This window comes from Talpa europaea (genome assembly GCF_964194135.1).
Source record: "Talpa europaea genome assembly, chromosome: 11".
Taxonomy (NCBI): Eukaryota; Metazoa; Chordata; class Mammalia; order Eulipotyphla; family Talpidae; genus Talpa; species Talpa europaea.
In genome coordinates this window covers 96,040,787-96,068,775 of record NC_140078.1, presented here as the reverse complement: position 1 = coordinate 96,068,775, position 27,989 = coordinate 96,040,787, and the positions used below count along the sequence as shown (strand labels likewise).

The window sequence follows — 27,989 nt, the reverse complement described above, 5'->3', positions numbered from 1 at the left end:
CCCTAGTAACGGCCGCATGGTAACCCAGGCGCTGGGCGTGGGGTACTAGCTCCTGCTTTTCCACGTTCGCTTTGGTTCCCGGCGTTTGCAAGATGAAGATCGAGGAGGTGAAGAGCACCACGAAGACGCAGCGCATCGCCTCCCACAGCCACGTGAAGGGGCTGGGGCTGGATGAGAGCGGCCTGGCCAAGCAGGCGGCCTCGGGGCTCGTGGGCCAGGAGAACGCGCGAGAGGTGTGGCGGGCTAGCCAGGGAGTCGGGGTCCTGAACAGGGGCACTGCTGCAAAGGGCCGCTGAAGTGGGGGGCTTTGGGCTGGGTTGCGCTGGGGTGACCCACTGCAGTTTCCGCGGGGTAATTAAAACAGGCTGCGGGGGGCAGCGAGGGTGCGTCGCCCCGGGGCTGGGAGATGGCGGTCCCAGAACAGGAGACGACCCCACAGGGGGAGGCTGACTACTAGCTTCACCTCATCGGCAGCAAGTCTTAAGTCAGGCCCCCACGCCGTGCCATGCTCTGTTCGCGACACAGGGATCCAGCAGGGAATATAAAATCTCTGCTCTCATGGAGCTTGCATGTTGGTGTGATGAGACAGGCTACTACTGATCAACTTCTCTTCAAAATAATTGGTATATTTTGGAGGGGGTCGATTCCTGAGGGACTTTGTCGGCAGTGGTAAGGAATTTGGGTTTTTGAACATAGTGGGAAGCTGTGGGAGGCTTGGGGAGGGAAGTAGGCAATCTTAAAAAGCTAACTTTGGTTCCCAAGGCCTGGGAGCAGAAGTGTCCTTTACCCACCTCCCAGTATTGACCATTCACATTAAATACAGTTTTACTAAGTGGCAATAGTACTAAGTCTTTTCAGCCTACGTTTAATCACGAAACAACTCAAGTTCTTTGTATTATTTTTTTGCAGATGAAAAAACAGGGTGGGAGAGGTCACTTCAGCTATCCTCTTTGGTAATGGTAATGCTGGGATTTATACTACATGAATTTCTGACTCCCAAATTGATGATCTTTCTTTAGTATTACAACCACCCTCTCACCCTGCTGTACTTCAAGGTCAGATACGGGCCATTTGGCCTTTGCTGTGGCTCAGCAGCTACAGAAGCCTGCACTTATATGAGGTTCAGATTTCTGTCTCAGCTTAGGACCAAAAAAAAAAAAAAAGTTCTCTTGTTTCAATATTGAGCATCATCTTTCAAAAAGGGAATATTGACAAAGTCAAAGAGACCTCAAAATTTCTCCTTATGCAGCTTCTGCATCCTGAAGACCTGGTACTGCAAGTAGCTGATATGGGTTGATTGCTTCCCAGGTGCCCAGCTTCTGTGCTAAGCAACTTTGTTTCCAATGTCTTGTCTTGCTTTTCACCTTCACCCTAAAAATTAGTTCTCCCCACTTTATTATGACTTCAGACACACAAAGAAGTTGAAAGACTTGTAAATAACTGTAAATAACTGAATTTCTCAGCATATTATTCTGTTACGTTATTATATAATCTGTTCCTTTATCCACCCACGAATCCACTTTTGCATTTCAAAGTTGCTAATATTAGTATACTTTATCCTTAAACCTTTCATCAAGTGTACCACTATTATGAACTCTGATTTTAGATGAGGAAATTGTTAACATAGGTTAGGTGGGTAGGCCTAGGGACTGTGGCGAAAGGTCACTGAAAGGGGAGGTGCAGCAGCCTAAGACCATTTAGCTGGTAGTGGTAGAGCCAGGATTTAATTCCAAGCCCATCTGATTTTAGAATCCACACTCTGATGCTATATGCCTCGGTACAGATGTAAGTTTCCTGAGGCTAGAGTCTGACCAGGTGATATTATATACTCAAACTTGACTCAGAATTTATTAAATTAACGGGTATCCCACCTCAGTTACCAGGCCCAGATGCTTAATACCCTCTCTGAAAAATGAGACTAGGTCATTAGAAGCCCTTTCAGTTTCTACTTTTAAATTTTAGTTTACCGAACATATCTCATAGGAGAGAAGTTGGAGCTTACCTTGAGGAAAATTATATGGAAGAGGGCCTGGTGTGTGAATAAGGGTATATATTCCAAAGTTTGGAAAGTCTCTTCTAGCTCTTGAGTTTCCCAAAGAGGTCCCCATGCTAAGGATTCTGATATCATAGGGTTGTGTGGTGGCCCTGTTATCTTTTGAGAAATGCAACATCTGAAGAATAGCTCCTAGACTCTTAAGGGCCCTGTGCCTTTCAACCGAGTCAGAAATGGAGTAGCTGGCACACCCACATGTGTTCCATGAACACATCTTTTGAAGGACTGTTGTAAGTGTTCCGGGTCCTTCTCCATTGTCTGTGGGAAATAGCGCTAGAGAGGTAAGGTGTGTTCCCAGGACCTGAGAAAAGAGCTGCGGCCTTCCCTATGGCCAGGAGAACCTTTTAGACGGTCGAGTAGTAGGTTATTAAGTCCATGTGAGAAGATTTGTATTATGTAGTCCTGGGATATAAGTACTCAATAAGTGTGACCTCACCTCAGTCCTTTCTAGTTCAATATTCTAAAATATATAACAATTAATTCATCCATTTCTGCAATTTGTGTGCATGCTATTAGTGGCTTAATAATATTCACAAAGTTAGACCATTTAAAAGATAGCAACAAATAATGAAGTAATGTATCTTGAGACACACAGAATGAATCTTAGGGTGCTGCAGGCTTAACTCAGTGCCGCATCTGCTCTGCGGCATTCTGGGATGTTAGCTGGTGGCCAAATGGTCATGCATCTCATCGATTCTTAACCCCACCACGGGTCACTCTGGGAATCTTACTAAGGCTGTGAAGCCTCTCGCTGGAAAAAGTCATGTGTGAACATATACACACAGTTGAGTTTCCAATTTAATTTCCAATATTAAAATTGTGTGGTCTGCTAGGGTCTGTCCTTGGACCCTAACTCCAACCACAGCTCCCCTTTGTACCCTTCCTGTCCATTTTCCACACAGCAGCCATGTGAGGCCTTCACACTGCTTCCCGGCACAAGGAGAAGAAAATGCAAACTTGGCTGTGGATTCTGAGATCTGAGTTCTGCCCCCTACCTACCTCTTCCACCTCATCTCCCCAGTCTCCTGTTTCCTCTGCTCACCTGGCTTGTCTGTCCCACGGTCATACCAAGCTCCTGTGGTTTGAATTCAGTGTTTGTTGTACCTGAAACACTAACTCACCCTGCTCAGAGCTTCATGTATCAAGGACAATGTGATCAGGGAGGTTTTCTCAGGTCACTCACGCTTTCTCGAGTAATTTCTGCCCCTACCTACTCCTTCTCTGTTTTTCGTCATAGTCGTGGTCTTGTGCAGGTAGAACAAGAGCTCCGTAAGCACAAGGCTGTCTTGTGCTGTCCTGCTTCCAGTGCCTCGAGCTTCTGCGAACTGACTCAGTGTCCAGTGTTAGCTGAATAAGAATATGAATTGTGGGCCTCCCTGGTGGCGCAAGGGATTAAGATGCAACCTATGAAGCAATCCGCAGCCACTGCAGCACAAGTTCGATTCCCGGCCAGCCAGGGAGCAACCCACATGGTGCAGCAGACCTCTCCTGGCTCGCCTGCTGCTCCCCTTAGCAGGGTACTTCTGTCAATCTGCCTGTTCTGTTCCCCGCTCTGTCTCTGGTGAATCCTCTCATCCCCCGCATCTCTGGCCTGTACCCCAGCTCTTGTATGCATAAGTAAATAAATCTTTAAAAAAATATATGAATTGTGTGGACAGAGACCGGACTTTTCCTCCATGAAACTTTTTTTTTTTTTTTTGTTAAAGATTTATTTATTTTATACAAGAACTGGGGTACAGGTCAGGGTCGCAGGAAGGTGAGAGGATTCACCAGAGACAGAACAGGGAGCAGAACAGGCAGACTGACTGAAAACACTGCTGAGGGGAGCAGCGGGCGAGACAGGAGAGGTCTGCTGCGCCCTGTGGCTATCTCCCTGGCCAGCGGGGATGCAAACCCACGCTGTGGAGGCTGCAGACAGCTTCACAGTGCTGTACTCAACCCGCTGTGCCACCGGGGAGGCCCCATATGAAACATTTTAATACTGATTTATTATTTCTTTCCATGTGGTGTCTAGGCATGTGGTGTGATAGTAGAATTAATCAAAAGCAAGAAGATGGCTGGAAGAGCTGTCTTGTTGGCAGGACCTCCTGGAACTGGCAAGGTACTCCTTTTTCTCATTTTAAAAAATCTACCCAAGAGAATGATCCTTATGTCTAAGCCAAATTGAATTTGTGTCTTAACTAGTCTTTATTTAGCTAAACAGGTTATATGTATGTTTTTTTAAACTAATGTGCAGTAATACAATTGAGTGGCTAAAATCCCTGCTTCTAAAAAATTCAAATTATCCTGGCTGACCTCCAGAGAAAAGAGAATGAAGTCCTTGGAGGGGTCTCACTGTCTCCAAAATTTGTCCTTTATCTCCTTCAAGTCCCTGCGCTTTGGAAATCCACTACTGGCCTAGGGCTTTAGAAAATCTCAGGGGTGACATCTTACTTGAGGGGGCAAGAAAAGCAGTCAGCAAACATTTTCTCAAATACTAATTTCACCCATCATTATGTTGGCTGTGGAAGAGATGGGGGAAAAAAGAATTAGAGACATGATTTTTATCTTCAAGGGGCTTCCAATCTTTCCATGAAGGAAGAGGAAAGCATGGCAGCGGGGCTGCCCCAGTGGAAAGTAAGCTGTAGGGTATTGACTGATCTGAAGTGCAGCTGGGGTTTGAGCAGGACTGGCATTGAGGGCTGGAAAGCGGGGTGCATTGAGTTGGGAGAGGATTTGCTTTTGTGGGGAAGAAAAACTCTGCAGAAATCATCAAGTGTTTATTGTGCCAAATGATAGTAAAGGACTAGAGTTTCAGTTGCTTCTGGTTAATAGTTTTTATAGCATGTTTCTGAATTATTACATTTTCATGAATGTAAGCCAAGTGCCTTTCCATTGTTTTCTGTAGACAGCCCTAGCCCTGGCCATTGCTCAGGAGCTGGGCAGTAAGGTCCCTTTCTGCCCAATGGTGGGGAGTGAAGTTTACTCGACGGAGATCAAGAAGACGGAAGTGCTGATGGAGAACTTCCGCAGGGCGATTGGTGAGTCTTGCATTTGTGGGAGGAACCATTGTGATGAGGCCTCTTCACTGTACAAATGACTTGGGTTTGTTGTACTGCTGTTTGGCACCTTCGTTGTGATCTGTGCCAGAAAAACAAAGACCCACCTTTTCTGATGGAAATCCTTTAGCAATCAGCAAATGTGGGCCCGGACTGTGGTTCTTCACCTGACAAAATAGATGAGGCTATCTTGTGATTTTGTAAAAAAAACAGGTCAGATTTTCTGGTAGCTTTCTCGTGCCTTTAGAGATGACTGCCACTGGAAAAGTTTGGACTTAAGCCAAAAGCTGTGTGTGTCATGCTGCCAGCGCACCCCAGTCCTGGCTGTTGAGCTAGAAGAATTGTCGCCTCTCAGATGAGGAAGCCATGTGAGGGCCGAGCTTTGAGGCTTGTGTGCGGCGTGGAGCTGCAGTCCCCTTAAGTCCATTGCTGTTCGTTGATTATAACCTGTCACGCCCCCCAGGAGGTGATCAATCTGCATCTTGCATTTGACCAAACAGAGTCTCAGAACAATGGTGACCCCATTCATAAGTAGCAGAGCTACAGCCTGAGCCTACATTTTCTGATTCTTTCTTCTTTCCTGAATATTTGCCTCTTGCCAGCTGGGACTTCTGGGGATATGTACTAGCCTCATTTATGATGGTCTTGTTCTGGGAAAATCCCAGTTTCCCTCAGATCCACTTGTAGAAATAACTGGTTCCTTTTAAGCTATTAGAAAATGTCTGCTGTGTCTGCACCTGCGCAAGCTAGTCTCTAGACTGTGCTGGCCAAGTCAGGGATCCGGAGCACAGGGCACAGTGCGGGCCTGCTGTACAGCCCCTTCGGTTGTTAAAGCAAAGGAAGCATTTTTGAGAAGGAAATTTACTAGAAAATTGGGAGGAAATCATGAAAGTTTAAGAAAGAGTAAATTTGTCTAACCTAGAAAAAGTAAATTTGTCTTCTCCTCAAGGACTAGCATCTAGTTTAGAGTTAGGTCAGGTAGGACCTTAGGCCTTGTTTGGGCTGGGGCGTATTCCTAAGGGAAAGAAGCAGCGATTGGAGAATGGTTTCAGCTTTACCAGAATCCCCTGGCCAGTGTAGGGAATTTGACAGAAAGGAGAGCCAGGGTAAAAGCAGGGAGACCTTGAGGAGCTGAGCAAGAAATGCTGCTGGCTTGGATCAGGGTTGGCAGTGGTAGAAGTGGTTGGATTCTGGGTAGTTGATGGTAGAGTGAGCTGAAGGATGACTTCCTGAAGGATTAGATGTGGCGTCTGAAAGATGAGATGAGGAAGATTCCCAGGCTTTGCCATTTTTTTTTTTTAAAGATTTATTTGTCATTTATGTAATAGCTGGGGTATAGGCCAGAGGTGTGGTAGGGTGAGAGGATTCACCAGAGACAGAGTGGGGAGCAGAACAAGCAGACAGACCGAAAGCACTGCTGAGGGGAGCAGCGGGCGAGACAAGAGAGGTCTACGGCACCATGTGGGAATCTCCCTGGCCTGGCGGGAATTGAACCCGCGCTGCAGAGGCTGCAAGCTGCTTCACAGTGCCGTGCTCAACCGCCTGCGCCACCAGGGAGGCCTCGGCTTTGCCATTTTTAGAAGTGGGGTATGAGTAGGGGGAGTGAAGGCTGGGTGCTCATTAAATACTAAGGGCACAGTGGCAGCGTTTATCTTTGTAGCCCCAGTTCCTCACACGTGATATGCCAGGAAAGACTGAAATTTTTCTGAATGAGAGAAGGGTGGAATTTAAAGCAGATAAAAAACAAGTCTTCAGCTAAAGAAAGTCAGTGTCTGGCTGATAGATGCATTTTATTTGATTTACATCTTGCCTTGGGTTTTTTTTTTTTTTTTTTTTTTTTTTTTAATATATTTTGTGTTGGTTACCAGTAGTTAGAAATTGGGAGATGTCATAAAGCCTTTCTGGCTTCTTGAAAGAAGCTTGCATTCCCCCCTCAGAGCGGCCTTGTACCCAGCATGCTGAGGGTGCCTGAGACTTGCCCCGCATCTTTGTTCCCTGCCAGGTTCCCACAGGTGCTGGAGTTTGGGGCTCAATTGGAAAGATCGCGAACTATGTCTGAGGCTGCATTTTGTGTTGTGCTGACTACTGACTTTTTAAATTGTAAAGTATTTCTTATTGGATATGGTTTTTGCCATGAAACATTGGAATTTGGGGTGCCTATTTTAAAGTGAGGTGTAACATACACATGGAAAAGTGTGTTAAACACACCTGTTGTTTAATAATCAATTGTGAAGAAAGAGCACATGCACTCAGCACTCAGCTCGGGCTGCAGCGCCACCCAGCCCCCGTAACCCCGTGCACGCCCACGATTAGGAGGGTGATGGGCACTGGCTTCTGTAGGTCTCATCTCTCTGTATTCTCATCCGTGTCTCCACATTGTGTGGTTTAATTTTGCCCTTTTAAAATTTTATCGTGGCAGAACCTACTTGAGGTGTGTCTTGCTTCTGTAGGATTGCTTATATTTGTGGGGGTCTCCCAGGGTTGTTACAGGTCGTGCTGACCTTGGCCTTAGCACTTTACATCAGGTCTGGAGTCAGGATGGAAATGGCCCACAAGACCCTCTTAAAAGTTTAAAATCTTTGCATACTTCTTAAAAATGTAATGAACATGTGCCAGCGGCGTTACTTACGTCGTAATGAATGAGATAAACCATGAGAGGTTACAGCTGGCTCACTTCTGAGTAGTTTCAAAATATATTTTTCTTTGTTGGAATATTCATCCTCCAGCAGCAGCTCCACCTATGAGAAGAACGTGTTGCTATTTATTCAGAAAAGATTTTCCTGACTTTGATAAAATCTGACAAAACTGATCTTCTCATGTGTGCGTGTGTTTGGGCTGTTTCAAGGTAACTTAAGTGCTTTAAAATTTGAAAAAATAGAGATAAATTTCCTTGGCATCTGTTTTGTGACTTGCCATTTTTGAGGGGAGGGGGCGTGCAGTTCTTTTGATGGCAGCAAGGTGAAGGGAAATTTCTTGATCCTGCCACAGAAGAAAAAGGCACACCATTGACTCTCTTCAAAAAGGAGCTCTGGCCATCTTCCTCCGCCTTTGAATTCCTGTGAAGTTGGCAGAGGGGGTGGGGAGGAGTGGTAAGCTGACCAGAAATAAAAAGCAAGGAGTCTGTGCTGTTTCCTTGACGTGATGAAGGTCCCTGTCAGGGATTTAGAAACCTGAGCTGGCAGATGAAACCCGTGTCATTTGTGTTGTCGATGCCAGAGACAGCGCCAGCTCAGCCCCTTTTCTGGCTCACAGCCGGTTTCATTGTCCGTCAACCACATCCCCTGCCTGCTTGTCAGCACAGAGCAACTTCTAAACAAATATGGGGACTAGTGAGAGACGAGAATGCCTTTCTTCCCACTTCAGGAATTTCATGTCACAGTCTAACAGTAGTATAGGAAAGCTTTCCATTTGAGGGAATTTATCTCTGGGATATAAAGGTTTTGATTAAAAAAAAAATCAAAGTTCATTTTAAAAGGACAGAATTTTCCAAGTTTGTCACAATCTTTGATACGTTTCATATTGCTTGGAAAATTTTTATCGTGATGTTCAGGAACTAAAAATGTGGTAAGGAAAGTGAAATATAGACTGTCTTTTGGGGCTCATCCAGAACTTCCATTTGTAGGCTGTCAGGTTGTATGAAGGTAGAGTAAGACATTTCCTTAACTTCACTATCTGAGAGAAGCTGTGCCCCGATTGAGTTTCTGGGGAAAAAGGCAACCAACCCAGCGATAAGATAATGACCACACTTGAAAGTCGGAAGTGATTGGGAGTGTCTGGCTTCCCTGGCAGTGTTTCTGTGGGCCAGGGGGTGTCTCCGTATCATAAGAGAGGTGATTTAACGATGAGGACACCATATCAGGGCTCCCCGCCATCAGAAGAAGTTTCTGTTTCCACATTTGTGAGTAGAAAGGAGTCCTTGATTCATTCTTTAGGTGAGTGGCTCTCAGCCGTGGCCTGAGGCTCTGGGGAGCTCTAGACTGGGAATGATGAGTCCCTGGGGGCCTGGCGGGCAGAGTGACTTAGAATGGTTTTCTTGTTCATGTTTCTAGGCTCTCTGAAAATAGATTTAATAACTGGTAACTTATCTGTGGCAGGACTATGGCTTTGGAGAAAGCTGTTTGTATTCCTTGAGAGTCTGGGTGTGTGTGCATGTGTGCCTGCATGTGTACAGATGTACATGAGTGATTGAGTGTGTGTGTGTCATGTGTATTTCCAAGGAAGCTGTGTTTAGTGATGCACAGTCATCTTAAATCATTTATTTTTTTAAAGATTTATTTATGCATACAAGAACTGGGGTACAGGCCAGAGGTGTGGGGAGTGGGAGGACTCACCAGAGACAGAGTGGGGAACAGAACAGGCAGACTGACCGAAATACACAGCAGCAGGTGAGGTAGGAGAGGTCTGCTGTGCCGTGTGGGTCTCCTCCCTGGCCGGCTGGGGATCAAACTCATGCTGCAGTAGCTGCAGACAGCTTCACAGTCTGCGTCTTTACCCCTTGCGCCACCAGGGAGGCCCCAATCTTCATTTATTAATGAGTATCATTGGTTTTTCAGAAAAGCCCAATTTGTTCTCATTTGAATGTAAGCGCTTTTTGTTTTTTTTAAAAAAAGAAATATTTTTTGGTTTTTTATTAAGGTTTATTTATTTATTTATATAAGAACCAGGGTACAGGCCAGATGCATGGTAGGGTGAGAGGACTCACCAGAGACAGGGAGCAGAACAGGCAGACTGATGAAATACACTGCTGAGGGGAGCAGCGGGCATGACAAGAGAGGTCTGTTGTGCCATGTGGGACCCTCGCCGGCCGGCCGGGATCAAACCAGCGCTGCAGAGGCTGCGGACAGCTTCACAGCACGCCGTTCAACTGCCTGCACCACCAGGGGAGGCCCAATGTAAATGTTATTAAAGCATTTATATACCTAATATAAATAGCAGAAGTCACAAGTAAATGAGTTTCCATAAAGTCACATACTCATGTAACCAGCACCCAGATCGCGAAACAGGCCTCATTCCAGAAGCTCCTATGTTCCCTCTAGTCACTTCTCCCTGTTGCCCTGAACCAGCAGGCAGAGAATTGTCTATTCTGACTTTGGAGGGAAGAAAGGTTGATCCAGGCCCTCAGCCTGTGGACAGTTTGCAGACGGCTAGTCAGGTCTCTGCAGTCCTTGTGAGGGTGGCCGTTGTGGGGGTAGAAAGAGTGTGTCAGCAAACTCTCTGGTCTGGAGTTTTGTTGTGTGCAGGGAGGAGTCAGTGAGGTCAAAAATGTGGGATGGAAGGGTGCTTCAGGCAGCAAAAACATTGTATAAAAAGGAGGTCATGTTCTAAAAATTAGTCTGACAATAATTCTTACTTTGTTGTTGACAACAAACATTTATTGAACAACAAGTTTTGGTGATATTTGGAATGAGGAGAGCCATTTGCCTTCATGTATACAAATTTTAAAGCTATGAATGAGAGTCTAAAATGATCAGGGCACAAGTAGTTGCTACTTTATGGAGTCGAATGATTTAGGTTCAGGGCCCAGATTAGAGGCTACAGCTGCAGGGCACTCTTGATGGGTAATCACATCTGAATGTCAACGTTTGAAACAAGTGTGAAGCCACAGCTTGTTTGTCTAGTTCTAAATTTGAACCTAGAAATGTCCTAGGAATGCTGAAATAATTCTGTTTTTCTGCTTTTTGAATAGCTGCTCCAGTTTTCCTTAGTGTTTGTAGTGCTTTTCTCCCCAGAATGACACTCCAGCACATGTTAGTCTGGTTGACTTATCAGTTCTTGTGACACGGAAGTTTTGTGGCTAAAAAATATTTGTCCAGAGAGAGAAAGAATGAGAAAATTCTGCTTCTGTCCAGAGCTCATCTGCGGTCTCTTTCAGGGCTGCGGATAAAGGAGACCAAGGAGGTTTATGAAGGCGAAGTCACAGAGCTGACTCCATGTGAGACAGAGAACCCCATGGGCGGGTATGGCAAGACCATCAGCCACGTAATCATAGGACTCAAAACAGCCAAAGGAACCAAGCAGTTGAAAGTGAGTACATGTTTGTGGACTCTTTGCTCTTGCCTGAAAAGCAAGGCTGTGTGGCTTTGGGTAGGTAGTGTAACCTCTCTGTGTCGCAGTTTCTTGCTCTGTATACTATGGGTGATGATGTAGAAGATAAGAAGTTACCCTCAGACCATGGAGCAAGTTAATTTTTTTTTAAAGATTTATTTATTTATGCATACAAGAGCTGGGGTACAGGCCAGAGATGTGGGGGGTGAGCGGATTCACCAGAGACAGAGTGGGGAACAGAACAGGCAGACTGACCGAAATACACTGCTGAGGGGAGCATCAGGAGACACAGGAGTCTGCTTTGCCATGTGGGTTGCTCTCTGGCTGGCCGGGGATCGAACTTGCGCTGCAGAGGCTGCGGATTGCTTCATACTGCGGTGCTTAACCCCTTGCGCCACCAGGGAGGCCCCATGTAGCTAGTTAATTGTCAGAGGGGGCTGAGTCCTAACTGTTCTTCTGCCTACCCTCCAACTTGCTGTGTCACCTGTGGAAGTTGGTTGAGCTCTCTGTGCTTCTGAAGCCCATCTATAAACTGTGGTAGATTGGCCATGTAATTTCTCCATCTTTGCTCCCTCTGTAATTTTATGCTCCTTTGATTCTGTAAGGTGGTTTCTTGGTCACTGCTTTATGGTGATCATAAAAATGTCACTTCTTCACAGGACCATTTGTCTTTCTCCTAACAGGGTTTCCATCTTAAGAACTTGCGTCTGCAGATATCTTTTAAACCTCCCTCTCATCTCTTCCATCCTATATTAATTAGATTTCTTAGTAGGATCTGCCACCTTTCCAGTAATTACATCTTCAGTCAATTCATTTGGGAAATTAACCGATATAAAAATGCTTGAGGGGGGGAAAAAAAGAATGTATACTCGCCAATTCAGGACAGATAAAATGAGGCATGTAGTTTAAATCTCAGCTATCCATGAGGCTACTTTGCACAGTTTAAGAAAATAGCATAAGGGAAAGGTGAATTTTATTTCCTTACAAAAGAAGTACTTATTGCTACTTGGTGCACATGTACAAGATAACCAGATGACCAAGCCTAGAGGCTTAGTGGAGATTTTAAGTCTGAAGGAGGACACCATGCTTGCCGACATTATCCAGTGCCTCCGTCATGCTGGGCCCCATGCTGGGTGCCTGCCACCCGCTGTCCCTGTGTTCCTGGGTGCTCTGAGAGACATTGGTCCCTACCCAGCCAGGGAGGCTGAACCTGGCCTTGTTCCTATGATTACTGTTTGTAGCAGTTCTATGGAGATGGAATTTTGAATAAAATTCACCTATTTTAAGTGTAAAATTCAAGGAATTTTCATCTGTTTACAGCTGTACAACCTTCACTGTGATCCAGTTTTATAATTTTATCACCCCAAAAAGAAACCTCATACCCATATACAGTAGCTCCACATTCTACCAGATTCCCCGGTAAATTTTCTGTTTCTACAGATTTGCCTTTTCTGGACATTTCAGTAAATGGAATCCCATAGTACGTGTCCCTTTGTGTCTGGCTTCTTTCACAGAGTCCTGGGTTTTTATTCTTTGGTTCTGAGACAAAGTCCAAGTTTTTCCCTACCATAGCCACAATCATAGAACATAACTTTCCTTGATGTTTAACCAGGAGAAACTCATTTCTAAATACTGGCTCCATACAAAGATGTTGTCCTAGACTATTGGACGGCCCAGATCTGGACAATCTGCAGGAAAGCAGCAGTTTCCAAAGTGCTCGTTTCCTGGAGATGAAGGTAGACAGAGCTCAGGCCAAACATTGGGGTTTGACTACAAAGACTTGGGAAAGACACTGGTTTGAGTTTCCCTCTGAATCTTACACATCTGTGTCCACATCTGGGTGCTGTTATAGATGAGGAAGCTGAGGCTCAGAGAGCCTTGTTCAAAATCAGGCCTGCAAAATGCCAGCCGGAGGGGAAGTAGGTTCTAGAAGGTGCGGCAGCTGCAGAAAGTTCCACCCCACCACCTACTGAGGAGAGCAAAGGTTTGAAGCAAGAATAACACTCTGAAGAGGGGGGTTGTTTAGGGTCTGTGGGCCCAGCGACAGTGCAGGCCCCACCAAAAGGCAGCAAGACCATATTTTCCAGTTTGTAACCTTGTAAGTAAGGGAAGGAGGACAGTCTCTGCTTGTGCCCCTCTCGAGTGCTGGTGTGCTCACTCCTGCTTTGTCTCTGGGACACCCAAGGCCCCAAAGTCAGTCTCTCTGACACACACACACACACACACACACACACACACACGTGTGCATACTCTTGGTATGTCATGAGCTACCTCTGATCTCTTAGGGAAAGGTGCTCATAGAATGTCAGGAATAAGTATAATATGTACTACAGATCTGGACTCTACGCTTCATTTGTTTTCTTTTTTTTTTTTTAAGTTGGACCCCAGCATTTTTGAAAGTTTGCAGAAAGAGCGAGTAGAGGCTGGAGATGTGATTTATATCGAAGCCAACAGTGGGGCCGTGAAGGTAATACCATGAGTAGCTCACCACGAGGAGACTGAGATGACAGGAGACGTTTTCTTGGGGGAGGGAGGGTGAGCTTTCTTAGGGAGACGCCAATGGAAGGTCAGCAGTTGACCCTTTCTGTTTAATAAAGTTTGCTTCCCCTTTATCTTCATTCTTTAACCTTCTCATGATTAAAACAGACAGTCTGTTAGAAAAATACTACAACTTGTTTAGAGGTGGAGTACAGGGGGAGAAAGCAAAACAACTGTAGTCATTTTCAAATTGAAATGTGCAGTGTATTTAATCTTCCTTTTATCTCTCTGGTATTTTCTTCCCAAGATATATGCATGTGGAAAGGAATGCTGCATTAGTTGGCATTCTTTTTATATCTGATTTCCAGTGTCCTGTACAGTGTTCCTCACTGTTTAATGGATGAGCATAATACTTCATATCATACAATAAATCACCCACCTACAAAAGAGTCTGAACCGCTCCCTCCGTCTCCATTTAATCTACTGGATTTGCCCTTTATCGGGAATTGCATACACTTAAAAGAGAGGAGGAAAAAGATTCTTGGAGAAAGTATCAGGTGTTTTTCACCTGGGTTTTTGGAGCCCAGTGATGAGCAGATAGCACCCTTCTTGGCGGCGCAGGAGTGGGGCAGATTTGGGAGTCTGAGCAGGCTGTCAGGCCCGCAGCGGGGAACTGAGACCTTTATCTCACTTAGCTGCATGCCATTTGGGGACTTGGCAGCGAAAACGCACCAGGCGCTCAGGTATCTCTCTTTTCGCAGAGACAGGGCAGGTGTGATACCTACGCCACAGAATTCGACCTTGAAGCCGAGGAGTATGTGCCCTTGCCAAAGGGAGATGTGCACAAGAAGAAAGAAATCATCCAGGACGTGACCTTGCACGACTTGGATGTGGCCAATGCACGGCCCCAGGTACCGCCTGGCTGCGGAGCGCTGGCCCGATCCCCTTTGTGTGCATGGAAGCTGCACGAGTGAATTGTCAGCGTCCCGCTCGCTTCTAGGGGCAGACGGTCCTTTTCTGTCTGTAATGTTCAGCAATTAACATCGACATGAGCTGCAAGGGACGCCTTTGTTCCAATTCAAATGCTCCAGTCACAGATGATTTCATTGTATTGTTCTTGTTCCAGCCTGGCTCTGGCCCTGAGTTACCGGCTTCTCTGTGGCTTCTCTCCAGCAGCAGGCACCCGGGCGTCCCTGGGTGTGGGCGCGGGAGGCTGGGGTGCGCTCTGAGCCCCTCGTGGGGTTTTGGGAACCTGACAAAGCTGTGTTTTCCCTGCTCAGCAGCAGCCCCAGGCCTTGAGCTTTGGGTGGCCCTGTATCTGCTTGTGCTGAGCCAGTGGGTCTTGTGCCTCGACTGGTCAGATGTGGGAAGGATGTTATTTCCTTCTGATATTTCTGGGAAATGTGTGATTTTGAAAACCCAGCTCTTCCCTGCTTAGTCTTCACTTTGGCTTCCTTTTTAGCCAACTCTAGACTCGCAGGGAATAGACTTTCTGACTTGTAGTTTGATGCTTGTGGGTTTTGCCCCATGGAACCTTGGTCAAGAGATAGAGTACCTAGAGCCAACAGGTCCCCCAGTCTGCAACAACTGTCCCCGAAGTGACCTTGTGGGAGCCTTTTGGCTTAGAGAGAGTGCTAGGCTGAGAGTGGAAGCCAGGAAGTGTGCCCCTCTGACACCCCAAGCTTGGCCAGTGGTCACTGTGGTCCCCATGATTCCTGTGATTTAGGGCGCTCTGCCGCCCCCTCTGAAAAGGATACCCTAGTTCCTGCCAGGCTGTGTGCTGAGGCCCTGGTGTTGGTGTTCAGGAGCCCTTACTGCCTTTTACTGATGAGTGTTTAGTGAGTGGTTCTGGGTCCCGGCACCCAGTGACCAGCAGGTGCTCGCTAATGTGGGATCAGTGACAGTGGCTCATTCCCCTGGTGACCTCTAGTTAGGGATGGCGTGCTAGACTTTGCAGGGCCAGATCTGGACTAGGCAGATGCGACTGTGTAGCCAGGTTGCCTGAGGAGAGACACAGGAACATCACAGGCTATGTCCTTACATGTACTTAAACGGTCCATCTGTCCCTAAGGGTACTGGTGCGTGGGGATGGGGTCAGGGGTCACGCTCGTTGATTAAGAGCTTCCTAGGAAAGAGGATACTTTTCCTGGCCAATGGACTAGAATCCATACAACCATCATCATAGAAGAGTTTGGGTGTTCCTGAAGGGGTCGTAGTTCTGTGGCGGGGGGAGGCTGGAGCAGACCCCTCTTAAGTCTAAGAGCTTAGACTTCCCACAGAAGGGCTTTTGTTTAATATTTGCAGGTCTTGGGAGCCTGTAAAAACTTCTCTGTGTTTAGAAGTTCCTTGAGTTTTCCAGTGGAGGTCTTTTGGGGTCTCTATACCTCAGGACCCCATATTGAGTTAACATTGGAAACTGGTGGATTTGCAGGAGTGGGGGTGGGGGGGGGTATGAAGCTTTTGCAGCTGCCCTACAAAGCAGGGCTGACTCTATGCGTCTTATCTTAGGGGGGACAAGACATCCTGTCCATGATGGGCCAGTTAATGAAGCCAAAGAAGACAGAAATTACAGGTAAGAGAAACTAAACAGCAGGGCCGGTGGGCAGGACGCCGAGTTGGTTTCTGAGATTCTGTGAGTCCCTGAGCCTGAGTGGATGCCTTGCTCAGCAGAGCTTTCTTCCTCTGTGTTCAGAGCCTGACTTTGTGCAAAGCACGCCGTGGGTTCTCCCGCCCCACGTGCTAGCGCCTCCCTGGACGGCACTTGTTATCCTTGCACTCAGACGGGGGCTGGCACCGTCTCCGGACCCGTTGGGGTCCCGGATCTGTAGGATGCCTCCTACCAGGGCAGCCACGGCAGTCTCTGCCGCCTTGGAGACCCCTTGCTGCCCTCCCCTGCCGACCACGGGGCTCTCCAGCCAGCGCTGCTCGGCCTCCCCCGCAGGTCCCAGGGCGAGGCAGAGAGCATGGCTGCTCCCTCCTGAGCCTGTAGCTCATCCTGCTTCTCTTCTCCACCTGTACGTCTCCCTTTTCTCTCATTACCACCTTTGGCGTTGTTACCTTAAAATGTTAAAGAGTAAAGCATCTGCTCTCTGTAAAGGTTTAGCCAGTGGAACTCTCTGAGCCCTTTGCATCTGCATTCCCGAGACCAGTTTCTGCCTCATGGCTGGGGCGTAGGCTCTGTCTGCATCAGGCCTCCTCTTTCTGTGCTTGTGAGCAGCTTCCTCCTGATGACAGTGCAGGCGCCGGTTTGGAAAACGAGAAAAAACTGACCTTAGATGGGTCATTTAACCTGAGAGAATCTTGTCCCTTTTGGAGCTGAGATTAGACGTTTCATTCCTCACAGGATTCCCCCCAAGGGATTCCAAGTGCACCGTCATCCTTTGTCCAGGCACTTGATTGATTGAAAGTTAATTAACCTAAGCTTTGTCATACTGCCCTAAAAAAGGGCCATTTACTAAGTACAGAACTGCAAAATTATGTATGAAAACTCACTTCATCCAGGGCCTCAGACCCCAGTGTCTCTGCAGGCTGGCAGGGAGCGGTACTGGGAGGGTGTGAGCAATACGGCTTGGTGGGGCATGTAACGGACACTCCCATGCGTAACTTTGGAAGATCCTTGTCTAAACCTAACAAGACACATATTCCGGGGAGCCGTCAATTCTGTGACCCTTTGGTGTGATTATCTCTGTTTTCAAATGTTGAAACTGAAGCCCAGAATGGGGACTGAATCTGGGGGTGGGGTGGGGGGGTGGGGTGACAGAGTTAGTAGTAAAACTAGGCTCCTGACCTGGGTCTGGATTGAATTGGGATGGGGGGTGAAAGGTGACACTGAGAAAAGGTCCCCTCCCCTGACCTGGCTTGTCCATCGTCACATTCTAGATAAACTTCGAGGGGAGATCAACAAGGTGGTGAACAAGTACATCGATCAGGGCATTGCGGAGCTGGTTCCTGGGGTGCTCTTTGTTGACGAGGTTCACATGCTGGACATCGAGTGTTTCACTTACCTGCACCGGGCGCTGGAATCTTCTATTGCCCCTATCGTCATCTTTGCATCCAACCGAGGCAACTGTGTCATCAGGTAGGCTGAACTTCTTGACCTTCCATCTAAATCACTGAAGTACTTTAAATTCATAATGCCATGACTCAAGAGGGCGTGAAAGGAGGTCATGGTCATCTTGAGAGAAACAGGCCTTCAGAGCTGCCTTGGGCACCACCCTCAATCGGTCGGGCATCAGAGGCCACAGCCAGCCTCTCTCTGAAGTGAGGGTCTCCCATACTGCCCCTGGTCATTCGGTCAGATGGGCTGGCCTTGGGTGACATCGCCCGCACTAATTTCTGCCCTCTAGGAGGTGTTAGTGGCTTCTTTGTCCAGGTGAGGAAATGGCATAGCCGCATAGCTTGCCCCTGGTCATGAAGATAGGTAGGGTAAGAATCCTGGGCTTTGTGATAATGAAGCAGTAATAAAATCAGAGCCCCAGAGACTATGTGCTTCTGGCAAGGTGATAGGGATCTGGAAAGAGACCCCTGAGCCCCTGAATATTTCAGCACAGAGCTGGAGCCTTACTGAGTTTGGAACCTAAGCTGCTGATAAACTTGGTCTTGGTCCCCAGTGTGATGGTAGGTCAGATCCAGCTAAGCAGGTTCCTGATGGGAGCTTGTTTCCGTTGAGGTGAAGAGCTGTGCTGCTGCTGCTGGGTCAGGCCCGCCAGTCCCTCCTCAGGTGGTCTCTGTTGCTTGAATTCAAGTTCATGTGGCAATATCTTGTAGTTGCTTTTTGAATCCCTGTAATTCTGTCTTGACAAGACTGTAGTCGGGTGTTTTCTGCAATCTCTTAGGCAGAAGGCAGCTGGTTCTGCAATCTTGCCAGAAGGTGCAGGCCAGCCTTCGGGAGAGGAGCATGGCTGTCGGGGCTGTCTGGGAACCCAGCATCTCGGTTGCGCAGACTTTCCTTGCTGGACTGTGGTTTGTTGGACTTTCCTTTTCAGTCTGACAGCTGGTGAAAGGGCTCAGCCTGGACAGATGGCGCCCCCTGATGGGAAGCTCTGCTAACAGTCTCCCCTTCATAGTAGATAATCCAGTCCCACATGGGCGCCACCGCCGCGCCCCCCCCCCCCCCCCCCCGTTTCTGGCAGGAGTAAGATCTCAGAGTACCTTTTCTGTTCCATCTCATCCAGAAGGAGGGAGCACAGAAAGGTGACTATTATGGCTGCCTGGTGATGGCTGTGCTCCAAGAGTTTCTTGTGGATCATGCCCTGTGGGGAGCCCTGGGGAACGGGCTCCTGCAGTGACACCACCTCTCGTGTCTGGCATGGTGGAGTTCCAGAAGCCATTTCCTACCAGTATGTTTTATAAAAGAGACTTGGTGTCAAAGATTTATAGCTTGGGCAGATTTAAAAACTATTTGTCTTTAATTCCTGAAAAAAGTCTTAGCAGTCTTAAATAGACTTTTTGTTCAAATTTTTATCTTTTTGGACTGAAAACTACAAGAAATTTTCTTAATGCATTCTGACAAATTCTGTTCTTTTCAAGTTTGCTGAGGTCACCTCTCATTTTCCTTCAGCCTTTTCATCTTTAGGCTCCGCATTGTTTGTGTCTAAACTGAGGATGATTTATCACGAGGGTCCGAGAGAGATGAGATATTTTAACCTGGCAAAGTTGGTCTTTGAAAGATTTCCCAAATACGATTTAAAAGTCCTCCATAGAATTAAATACCTAAAAATTAAATGAAGTTTTTAAAGGTTATTTTGCTTTATGTGAAGATTGCAGGCATATCAAATACCAAGAGTAGACTAACGGGAGAGATTAATCTTTACGATTCTTCCATGTTGCTATTTTTAGAAATTTTTGTTGCAGGAAAAGATGTTTTCTCTAAAGTTATCTTAATATTTTCATTTGCTGCCAGGTTATTTTCCTAGTAATGTTGAAAGGTCTTTTTTACATTATATTTATTTTTCAATTTTAATTCAAATGCTACAATTCATGTACCAATTTTTTTGAATTGCTTTTTATTGTAAAATGCACACACATGCATTTGCCATGTGAATTATTTTTAAGTGAACGATTCAGTTACATTCATGATGTTGTATAACCATCACCTCCGCAAGCCTGAAAACTTTCCCATCCCCCCTAAAGATAAACTGCACCCATTAAGCAGTGAGTCCCATATCCCCGCCCCTGTCCCTGGAGAATTGAGTCTACTCCATCTGCAGGGACTGCCTGGTCTAGACATTTCCTGTAAGCAGAATCTTGCACTACCTGCCCTTTTGTGACTGGCTTCTTTCACTTGGCATAACGCTTTCAGGCTTCATCCTGCTGTAAATGCATCAGAACAGCATCTTATTTCTGCAGTAATGAAAATACATTTGTGCTTTGACTGACTGGATAGAATTTCAACAGATAGGGTTTTTTTGACTGATGTCACATTTTGTTGAGAGTCTAGTTATATTTGAAACCATATATTCTGATATTAACAATTAAATCCAAATGAGCTGCCTGGTTCTTTGTTATATTGCTGAGCTATGACCACAGGGATGCCAGAAACCGTGTGGAAGACCTGCTGCTGCGATGCTCCTGCCCCAGCCCTTTGGGCGGCTGAAGCCTGGCCCCCACGCCACCAGGTCTGCCCAGCTCACTTTCTGTCAGGCGCCTGGTGCATTGCAGTTCTGTGGGGTGGTGGGGCTCCTCCACTGGGCTTGGCTAAGGATTCAGGAGAAAAAGGGATGGCAGTCATGATTGGATAGTAATGCATACAAAGGAAAGCCTTCCAGTGCTTTATTAGTAATCAAGGAAATGCAAATTCAAGCCAGGTGTTCGTTACCCTTCCTTTCTCCAAACCATTAAGGCAGGAAAGTATTTAAGACTTGCTGATAGAATACCTGGTAGTGCACTGAGATCGGGTCACTCGTGTCGCCATGTAAATGAGGACATTCATTCATTCAAATAGAGGCTCAGGGTGTGCCAGGCACCACCAGAGTGGCTGAGGAAATGCACACAGCTGTGTGCATAGAACTGTTCATCAGACATCATTCATAATAGTAGCAACAATTGGAAATTACCTAACTGCCCAACAATTTGGGTTTAGTAAAAATACTTGCGTTATTAAGACTGAAGGAACATGGAGAAAAGCAAAGATAGTTATGTACTTAAAATAATTTGAAAAATATGTACATGAAAGTTATCTAGGAGAATATTTTAAAATATGATTTTAGGTGTTGTTTTTCTTGAAATTTCCTGTGGTATTGATATTTGCTGAAACAACTTCGCTAAAGCTGTCTTTGATGCCATGAAAGATACTGGCCCTGGCTCTGACTGGGGATGGGAACTAGCTGCCTGGCCGTGGGGGCACCGCAGCTGTGTTCAGTGTCCAGGTTGATGTCAGAGGCCTGGGTGATGTGACCATTCTGCCCTGCAGGGGCACCGAGGACATCACCTCTCCCCATGGCATCCCTCTCGACCTTCTGGACCGGGTGATGATCATCAGGACTATGTTGTACACTCCGCAGGAAATGAAACAGGTGAGCCTCCTCCCCGCTCCTTGCTTTCTTCTCTCTTTTTGCTCCAGTGTTCCAGGCAGCTCTACAGAAACGTGTCAAAGAATCGAGCTTGGCTCTCATTTACTGCCCGTCCCAACCCTCAGCCGCAGCCTTGGGCGAGTCACCCAGGGGCCTTGAATCCTGCTCTTCGCTCCACCCCCTCTTGCTCAGATGGCCTCCTTGTCAGTGAGTGGACTGACTTCTTCATGGCCTCCTTGTCAGTGAGTGGACTGACTTCTTCATGGCCTCTTCCTGGACCCTCTCCTGGGACAAGAGCATAGTGCCTCTTTTAAGACACGGTGCCAGTCTGTGGACATGCTTAGCCCGCATTCCATTTGACCCCCAGGACCCATGAGGTGGGAGAGCTATTATCATGTCATCCTCAAAGATGAGGACATCAAACTTAGGCTAACTAATTCCTAAAGCTCGTCCAAGTTCATAAAGCTTGTTGGTGATCAGTAGGTGACAGCTGATTGACTGGAATCCAGGTGGTCTGGTGCTGAAACCCAAGTTCTTCATACTGGTCCACAAGCTAGAAATACCGCTGTTGTGGCTAGATTCCTGGGGGCAGTTTATCTGCTGGGCCTGTCCTTTTAGAGCTCTCAGGGCCTCTCCTGGGCCCTCCCTGGCAGTCCCCCTGCTCACCTCTGGCATGTGCAGCCTGGCCTTGCCGACATTTCTTATTAACCAGCACCCTGGAGCACCATGGTGACGCGTGGAGTGGAGCTCTCCTTTCATACCCAGCATTGACAGGATACCAAAGCACTTATAGTTCATAGTGGGGACTGCGTGCATTATTTAGGAGATAGTGTCATTGGCTGGGGGCCTTGTCACCAGATAATGGTCTCTTGCTTGTGGATGAATGTTAGGTTGACGCCGAGGCATTCATTGAAAAGAAGCAGAAGCAAAGAGGAAATTGGTCCCTCTGCCATCCTTACTGTTGGGACTGGAGTCCTGTGTCCTCGGGAGTGGCAGCCCCGCACACTCGGTCAGAGCACTTCATGGCGAGGGACTCATGCAGTTTGGCAGGCCTCTGAGCCTCAGCCTTCTGGTGCAAGGAATGATCTTCTCCTCCTTTCAAGGCTGTGGTGGAGGCTGAGTTACACAATAACCAGGGGCCGCCGTGCCTGCCCCCTGCAGTTACTATTCCTGATAGGACCTGCAGCGGCTTCACAGGCTCCATGAGGCCCTTACAGCAGCTTTCAATGCTAGCCCGAGTTTGAGGCTTGGGAAGAAGGAGGGTCTCATGGTCACAGAATAAGCTGCAGAGCTAGGGCCCCCTCTCAGCCAGTTCACCTCTGCTGCCTCCATTGGGCCCAGAGCCCACTAGCTGCCCCAAAATGTTCTGTGCTGTGCCTCGAGAGCAGTGACTTCTGACAGGGTCAGCCAGGAAACCCTCTCCGCAGGCTTTTCAAGGCTGAGCCAAGGACGGCGCTGCCAGAACTTGGGGTGTTTTGTTCTGGCAGTGCGAGGGATAACCTTTCACTGGGGCCTGGGGTAGATTTGTTTAAAAAAAAAGTAACTGTAACTTGTATATTCTGTCATCGGTGCTGACACCCTCATAAACCATCCCTGCAGGTTATTAAATGATTAAAGATCTAATTCATGGCCCATTGCCAAGAGTCTGAAGCAGGGTTCCCGATGGCTCTGACCCTCTGAGAGGGTGAGCACGGCATCCCTGACCTCTCTGGGGCGGCCCTTCCTCTAGGCAGCTAGCTGTGCTCCCTGCTCAGGCGTGGTGCTCCCTCTGCCTGGGCTCCAGGGCTAAGTCCTGGCATCTCCCTAGAGTTTCAGAAGGCCCCTGGACATTATTCTTGGCAGGACCTGAATGTTTTCTCAGTCCCCACTGTCACTGAGAAGCTTTCTTTGCAGTGCACAAACCCGTGGGCCCTGCCTGTCACGGTCAAAGGGGACTTCTGTGGATGGAGTGGGGAGCAGGGACCACCTGCTCCTTTCCTGTTATTCTTCTGACCATCCAGAAGCATCCCTGCTTGGCTACATTTGGCTTTGGACCCCAGATGGTGGGACCCCTCCTGCACACCCAGGCTGCCCCCTGGCTGAACAGATGTTTATATGGCCTGTGAAATATATGAATAATCTGCTGGTGTTTAGATATCAGGACATTTCATTCAAAACTATGAGTTCTGTGTCTCTGGACAAAATCGAAGACCTTCCTGCTAACACCTGCCTGGCAGCCCTGATGGCACTGGTGGCTGCGGCCCCACGCCCTTCAGCCCAACTCACTCCTCAGGACGGGCATGCCGGCTGCCTTTCCCTGTCACAGCAGCCAACATGCTGCCCGCTGAGAGTCAGCACCACAGAACTCCCTGCCCCTGCTCGCCTGACCACGGGGGCTGTGCCTGAGAGCAGAGGGGCCAGCTGAGGTGTCCACCTCCCAGCCCCAGGCTCCCTGTTCCTCTTTAGGCTTTAGCTGGGGGCAGTTTTCCCCACTTCTTACGCCTCTACCTCGGGTGTGTTTTTATGGCTTTAATTTAAACAAGGGCTTCTTGATATCTTGTTTACGAAGCTGCCAAAGTGAAAAATTCCTGTATTATATGAGGCTCGAAGTCCTCGAGTTATCTCGGCTCCGCAACACACAACATCATTATCCCGGCTGCCCCTTATCACTCAGTGCTGCTGCGCCTGCGGAGCCGGTGCCACTCGCGCTCCTGCGTCCCCGCCGCCAGCTGCCTCCCTCCAGCTTGACCAGGATCTTCTAACGGCAACAAGCGTCAGCCTCTCCTTGATAGATTAGATATCTCCCGGTGATGTTCTGAGGGCTGTAAATCTTTAAAAGTAACTTTTTTTGATTTATTTAACCATCGTATTTATCAAGCAAATAAAAAATGTCTCTTGCTGCCCGAGTGTATGCAGTGGCGGTGCCCATGCTGGAAAGGAGGGCGCGCGCCCCTGAAGAAGCTGGCGAGTTTGGGCAGCGCGCAGAGCTGGGAGGCGGGAGCTGGGCCTGGCACGCGCACCCCCAGGGTGCACAGCTGGAAGGTGGTTCACCTGGGACTCATTGGCCGGCGCCCAGGGGCTCAGCCTTGCCCTACCTCCGCATTGGGCCTCTGCTGTTGTTACGTGGGATGAGCAACACTGAACAAAAGTGCTTGGGGTGACACTGCTGATTGTTTTCTTGCCTCCAAAAGATTATTAAAATCCGAGCCCAGACAGAGGGGATCAACATCAGTGAGGAGGCGCTGAACCACCTCGGGGAGATCGGCACCAAGACCACGCTGAGGTGAGCCGCCCCCCGCCCTGCGCTGAGATGCAGGCGGGGACGTCGAGGCAGGTCCCGGCTCAGGGCACAGGACCATGCCTGTCCTTACCTGGTGTGATGGGTCTTGTGTCACTCAGAGACTGTGTGGAGGGGATGGTGTCTGGAAAGCTAGCGTGACAGTCGGTCCCCGTCTGGGGAGTAGCTCCCCGCTGGTGGAGTGTGGCTGACCCAGGCCAGGCCTCTCAGCAGAGCTGGTGGAGAGGAGGAGGGACCGGGCTCTGGCGGGTTGCTCGCTGATGGGCCGCCGGCTGCTGTTTCCAGACCTGGTGGGTGCTAGCGAGGTGCAGGCAGCGTGGCAGAGAAGTACAGCCATGGGTCACCCACGCTGGAAGCGGCTGTCCGGAGGAGCGCACCGTCAGTGTCCTGACTCCTTGTGAAGTCCTGCCCTCACTGGATAGCCCCCTATTTCCCTTCGTCATTCCTCTTCTGAGGCGGAAGCGGAATGGCAAACTGCTTTGGGTAGAGTGGTGCTTTTCAAACGCGCACATGCTGTGCCTTTGGCAGGCGCCTGTGCCCTCCTTGGGCCGTTCATTTCCCTGCCAGGCCCATGTCCTGATGTGGACCATGCAGGACCCCGCCTGGTACCTTGTGGGTCTCAGTTTGTGGTCCCTACTCAGGGAGAGCACTTAGACTGCCAGAGATTGCAGGTGGCACCTCCATGCTACTGATTTCTGGCCCCACGGTGCGCGTGACCGCAGCACTGAGCAGTGGCCACTCTCCCTCTCCTGTCCTGCTGTGTCTGCAGCAGCAGCAGCAGCTGTCACTGGGTGCGGCTGTCTGCCCATCTGGGAGGGGACTCCCATCCGTGGTCCCTGTTCACTCCTGGTGCCTATCTACTCCAGGTACTCGGTGCAGCTGCTGACACCGGCCAACTTGCTCGCCAAGATCAATGGGAAGGACAGCATCGAGAAGGAGCACGTGGAGGAGATCAGCGAGCTCTTCTATGATGCCAAGTCCTCAGCCAAGATCCTGGCTGACCAGCAGGACAAGTACATGAAGTGAGCGCCGAGGGCCTTTCTGTGAGGAGAGACTGGCCAGCGTGCCAGCCTGTGGCAGGCGGTGGCCCCGGGGCTTCGGGCTCTGTCCCCACTCGGGGGTGGCCAGCAGCATCGTCAGCCCGGTGGGAAGTGTTCTTTTACTTATCAGAGTGTCTCCTGTGGTTGCTCAGAAGGGACTGACCTGACGAGTTTTCTAATAAATTCTTCATAGGTTATTTTGTTAGGGTCTCCTTAAATAATAATAATAATAAAAGATTTTCTATTTTAGGACAGTTTTTGACTTAAGGAAGTCCTATAAAGATAGTGAGGAGTCCCGAGACCAGCAGTGCACCCACAGACTTGTGCCGTGCGCTGCCAGTGAGCCGGGCTGAGCTTACTCCGTGCTACTCAGCTCACTGGTGCTGCCTCAGCTCCTTATTGTCACTTTCCTGCTCAGGCCGTCATCCGGAGGCCACCTGGCATTAGTCTCCTCTGTCCTTCGGTTACTCTCAGCTGTCAGTTTCCTTGTTTTAACAACCTGGACAGTTTGAGGAGCTGCTTGGGATTCTGTGGAATATTCCTCAGTGGGACTTGTTGATTCTTTTTCTCCTGATTAAGGTGGGGTTGCTAGGAGGAAGACCCCAGGGGTGCAGTTCCTTCCCATCACGCCACATCAGGGTCATGTGCTGTCAACGTGCCATACGACAGTTGGTGCTGACCTTGACCGCCTGGCTGGTGTCTCTCCTCCCCACTTTCCAGGGGAGGCGCCCCTGCCCAGCCATGTTTCAGGGGAACGTGACCATCTGAAGGCGGAGCAGCCACGTAAATCATTTGGAACTCTTCTGGCTCGTGGAGTTGCTGTGGACTCAGCTATCTTATTGAGTCTGTTGCTCAAGTTGGCCCAGTCTGAACCACTGAGAGGTCTTGCCATTGGCTCCCGTGTCCCTTCAGCCTCTCCCCATCACTGTGACTACGTCTCTCAGGGCCACTGAGAGGGAGAGGAAATGGCAGCACGGGAAAGACATTCTTGCTCTCTTTTTTTTTTTTTAAAGATTTATTTTTATTTATTTATACATGCACTGGGTACAGTCAGAAGCGCGGGAGGGTGAGAGAATTCACCAGAGCCAGAGCGGGGAGCAGAGCAGGCAGAAGGACCGAAGTACACTGCTGAGGGGAGCAGCGGGTGGCAGGAGAGGTCTGCGCGCCATGTGGGACCCTCCTCCGGTGGCCGGGGAGCAGCCGGGGATCGAACCGGCGCTGTAGAGGCTGCGGGCAGCTTCGCAACCCAGCGCTCAACCGCTGCGCCACCGGGGAAGCCCCGACATTCTTGCCCTCTGCCAGGCCTGTTCCTTTCCTGCCAGCTGTACTGCCTGAGGTGCGGCCTGGCCAGGGAGGCTGTGCCTTGGTACAGCTTCTTGTACTAGACGGGCAGGACATCAGTGCTGTGCGGGCTGCAGAGGACACCAACCAAGGTGGGCTTTTCGGGCAGGCACAGCTGTCCTCCCCCGAGTACCCACCTGTGCTCGTCTAGGAAACCGCAGGCAGGAGAGCCGAGATAGTGCTATGGGGGCCCATGCAGCCTCTGGGAGCCCTCAGGCCCTGGCCAGGCCCCAGCTCGTCCCTGCTGTCAGAGCGGATCTTCTTCCCTAGGGGAGATTCCCACCAAAAGGGTACTCGGGAGGTAAGGGAGCCAGACACTGGGGGATGGTGGGGTGCTTCTCAAAGTTGGGGCCAAGCCCTGCGCACTCTCCTGGCCTCCCACCTTAAGCCAGAAAAGACAGTGATAGTGGGTGGAGCAAGCGCGCACTGTGCACGAGCGGTTGTGATGCTTCACATCTCCTTCCGCCTCACAGTAGCCCGATGAAATCGGGACAGTGAGTCACAGGCCCGGCTACAAAGAGCAACCCAGATTTGCAATCACACTGGTTGGAGCCTGTGCTCATAACCCCTGCTACTCAGCACCTCCTCGCTTGCTGGGTCGGTAGGCAGCAGTAGACGGGCGCCTTCGGGATCTGACTGAGAGCAGGGCAAGGTGTGAGGAAGACGACTTGATCTGGAGTCTAAGAACCAAGCCCTGAGCTCTCTGAACCTCTTCTCCAGCCTAGAATCTTTTCCCAGCAATTGAGGAACCAGAGAGAAGCAGCAGGGGCAGAGGCCATCCCAGATGCCCAGGGAACCCTGATTTCCAGAGCCATCCCGCTGAGGGTGGAGGGAATGGCCACCGCCTGCCGGGTCTCCTGGCCTAGGTAGTCCCCAGAGAGTGACCCACCTCGCCCTACCTTCTGGGCTGGTGGTTCTGGAGAGGTACGATGGTTGGGTTATTTTAATTTTCCTCCTATTTTTTCCAGCAAGGCTTGTGATTATTACATTAATCTTCCAGGCGAAGTTTTTACGACCCATCCCTCGCCGACTATGAGAAGTTTCTCCATCCATTACCAAGAGGGAAACAGACCCTGGTGGGGAGGAAAATATTTGTTACATCTTATCAGGCTGACACACAATCTAACAACAATTACAGCAGCCCCATTTTTTGCACTATTTCAGCTCTGGCGTGAAAAATTGTTGTAATATTAAAGTGAGGCAGGG

At 48.9% G+C, this 27,989-nt stretch overlaps 1 protein-coding gene across 2 annotated transcripts; it reads left to right on the top strand.

The window, feature by feature from the left end:
* Positions 1-92: 92 nt before the first annotated feature.
* RUVBL1 (RuvB like AAA ATPase 1) lies at positions 93-25,591 on the top strand (the record flags this gene model as incomplete). 2 transcript variants are annotated; one of them, XM_084247925.1, is made up of 11 exons in its annotated part: positions 93-233; positions 4,068-4,154; positions 4,941-5,073; positions 10,964-11,115; positions 13,514-13,603; positions 14,376-14,525; positions 16,123-16,186; positions 17,494-17,692; positions 21,026-21,128; positions 24,296-24,387; positions 25,269-25,591. In XM_084247925.1, 11 exons carry the CDS (start codon positions 93-95, stop codon positions 25,426-25,428), a joined length of 1,371 nt encoding a protein of 456 aa, XP_084104051.1. In that variant the 3' UTR covers positions 25,429-25,591. The 2 variants fall into 2 exon arrangements, with proteins under 2 accessions (XP_084104051.1, XP_084104052.1); XM_084247926.1 differs by lacking the exon at positions 24,296-24,387.
* Positions 25,592-27,989: the final 2,398 nt, after the last annotated feature.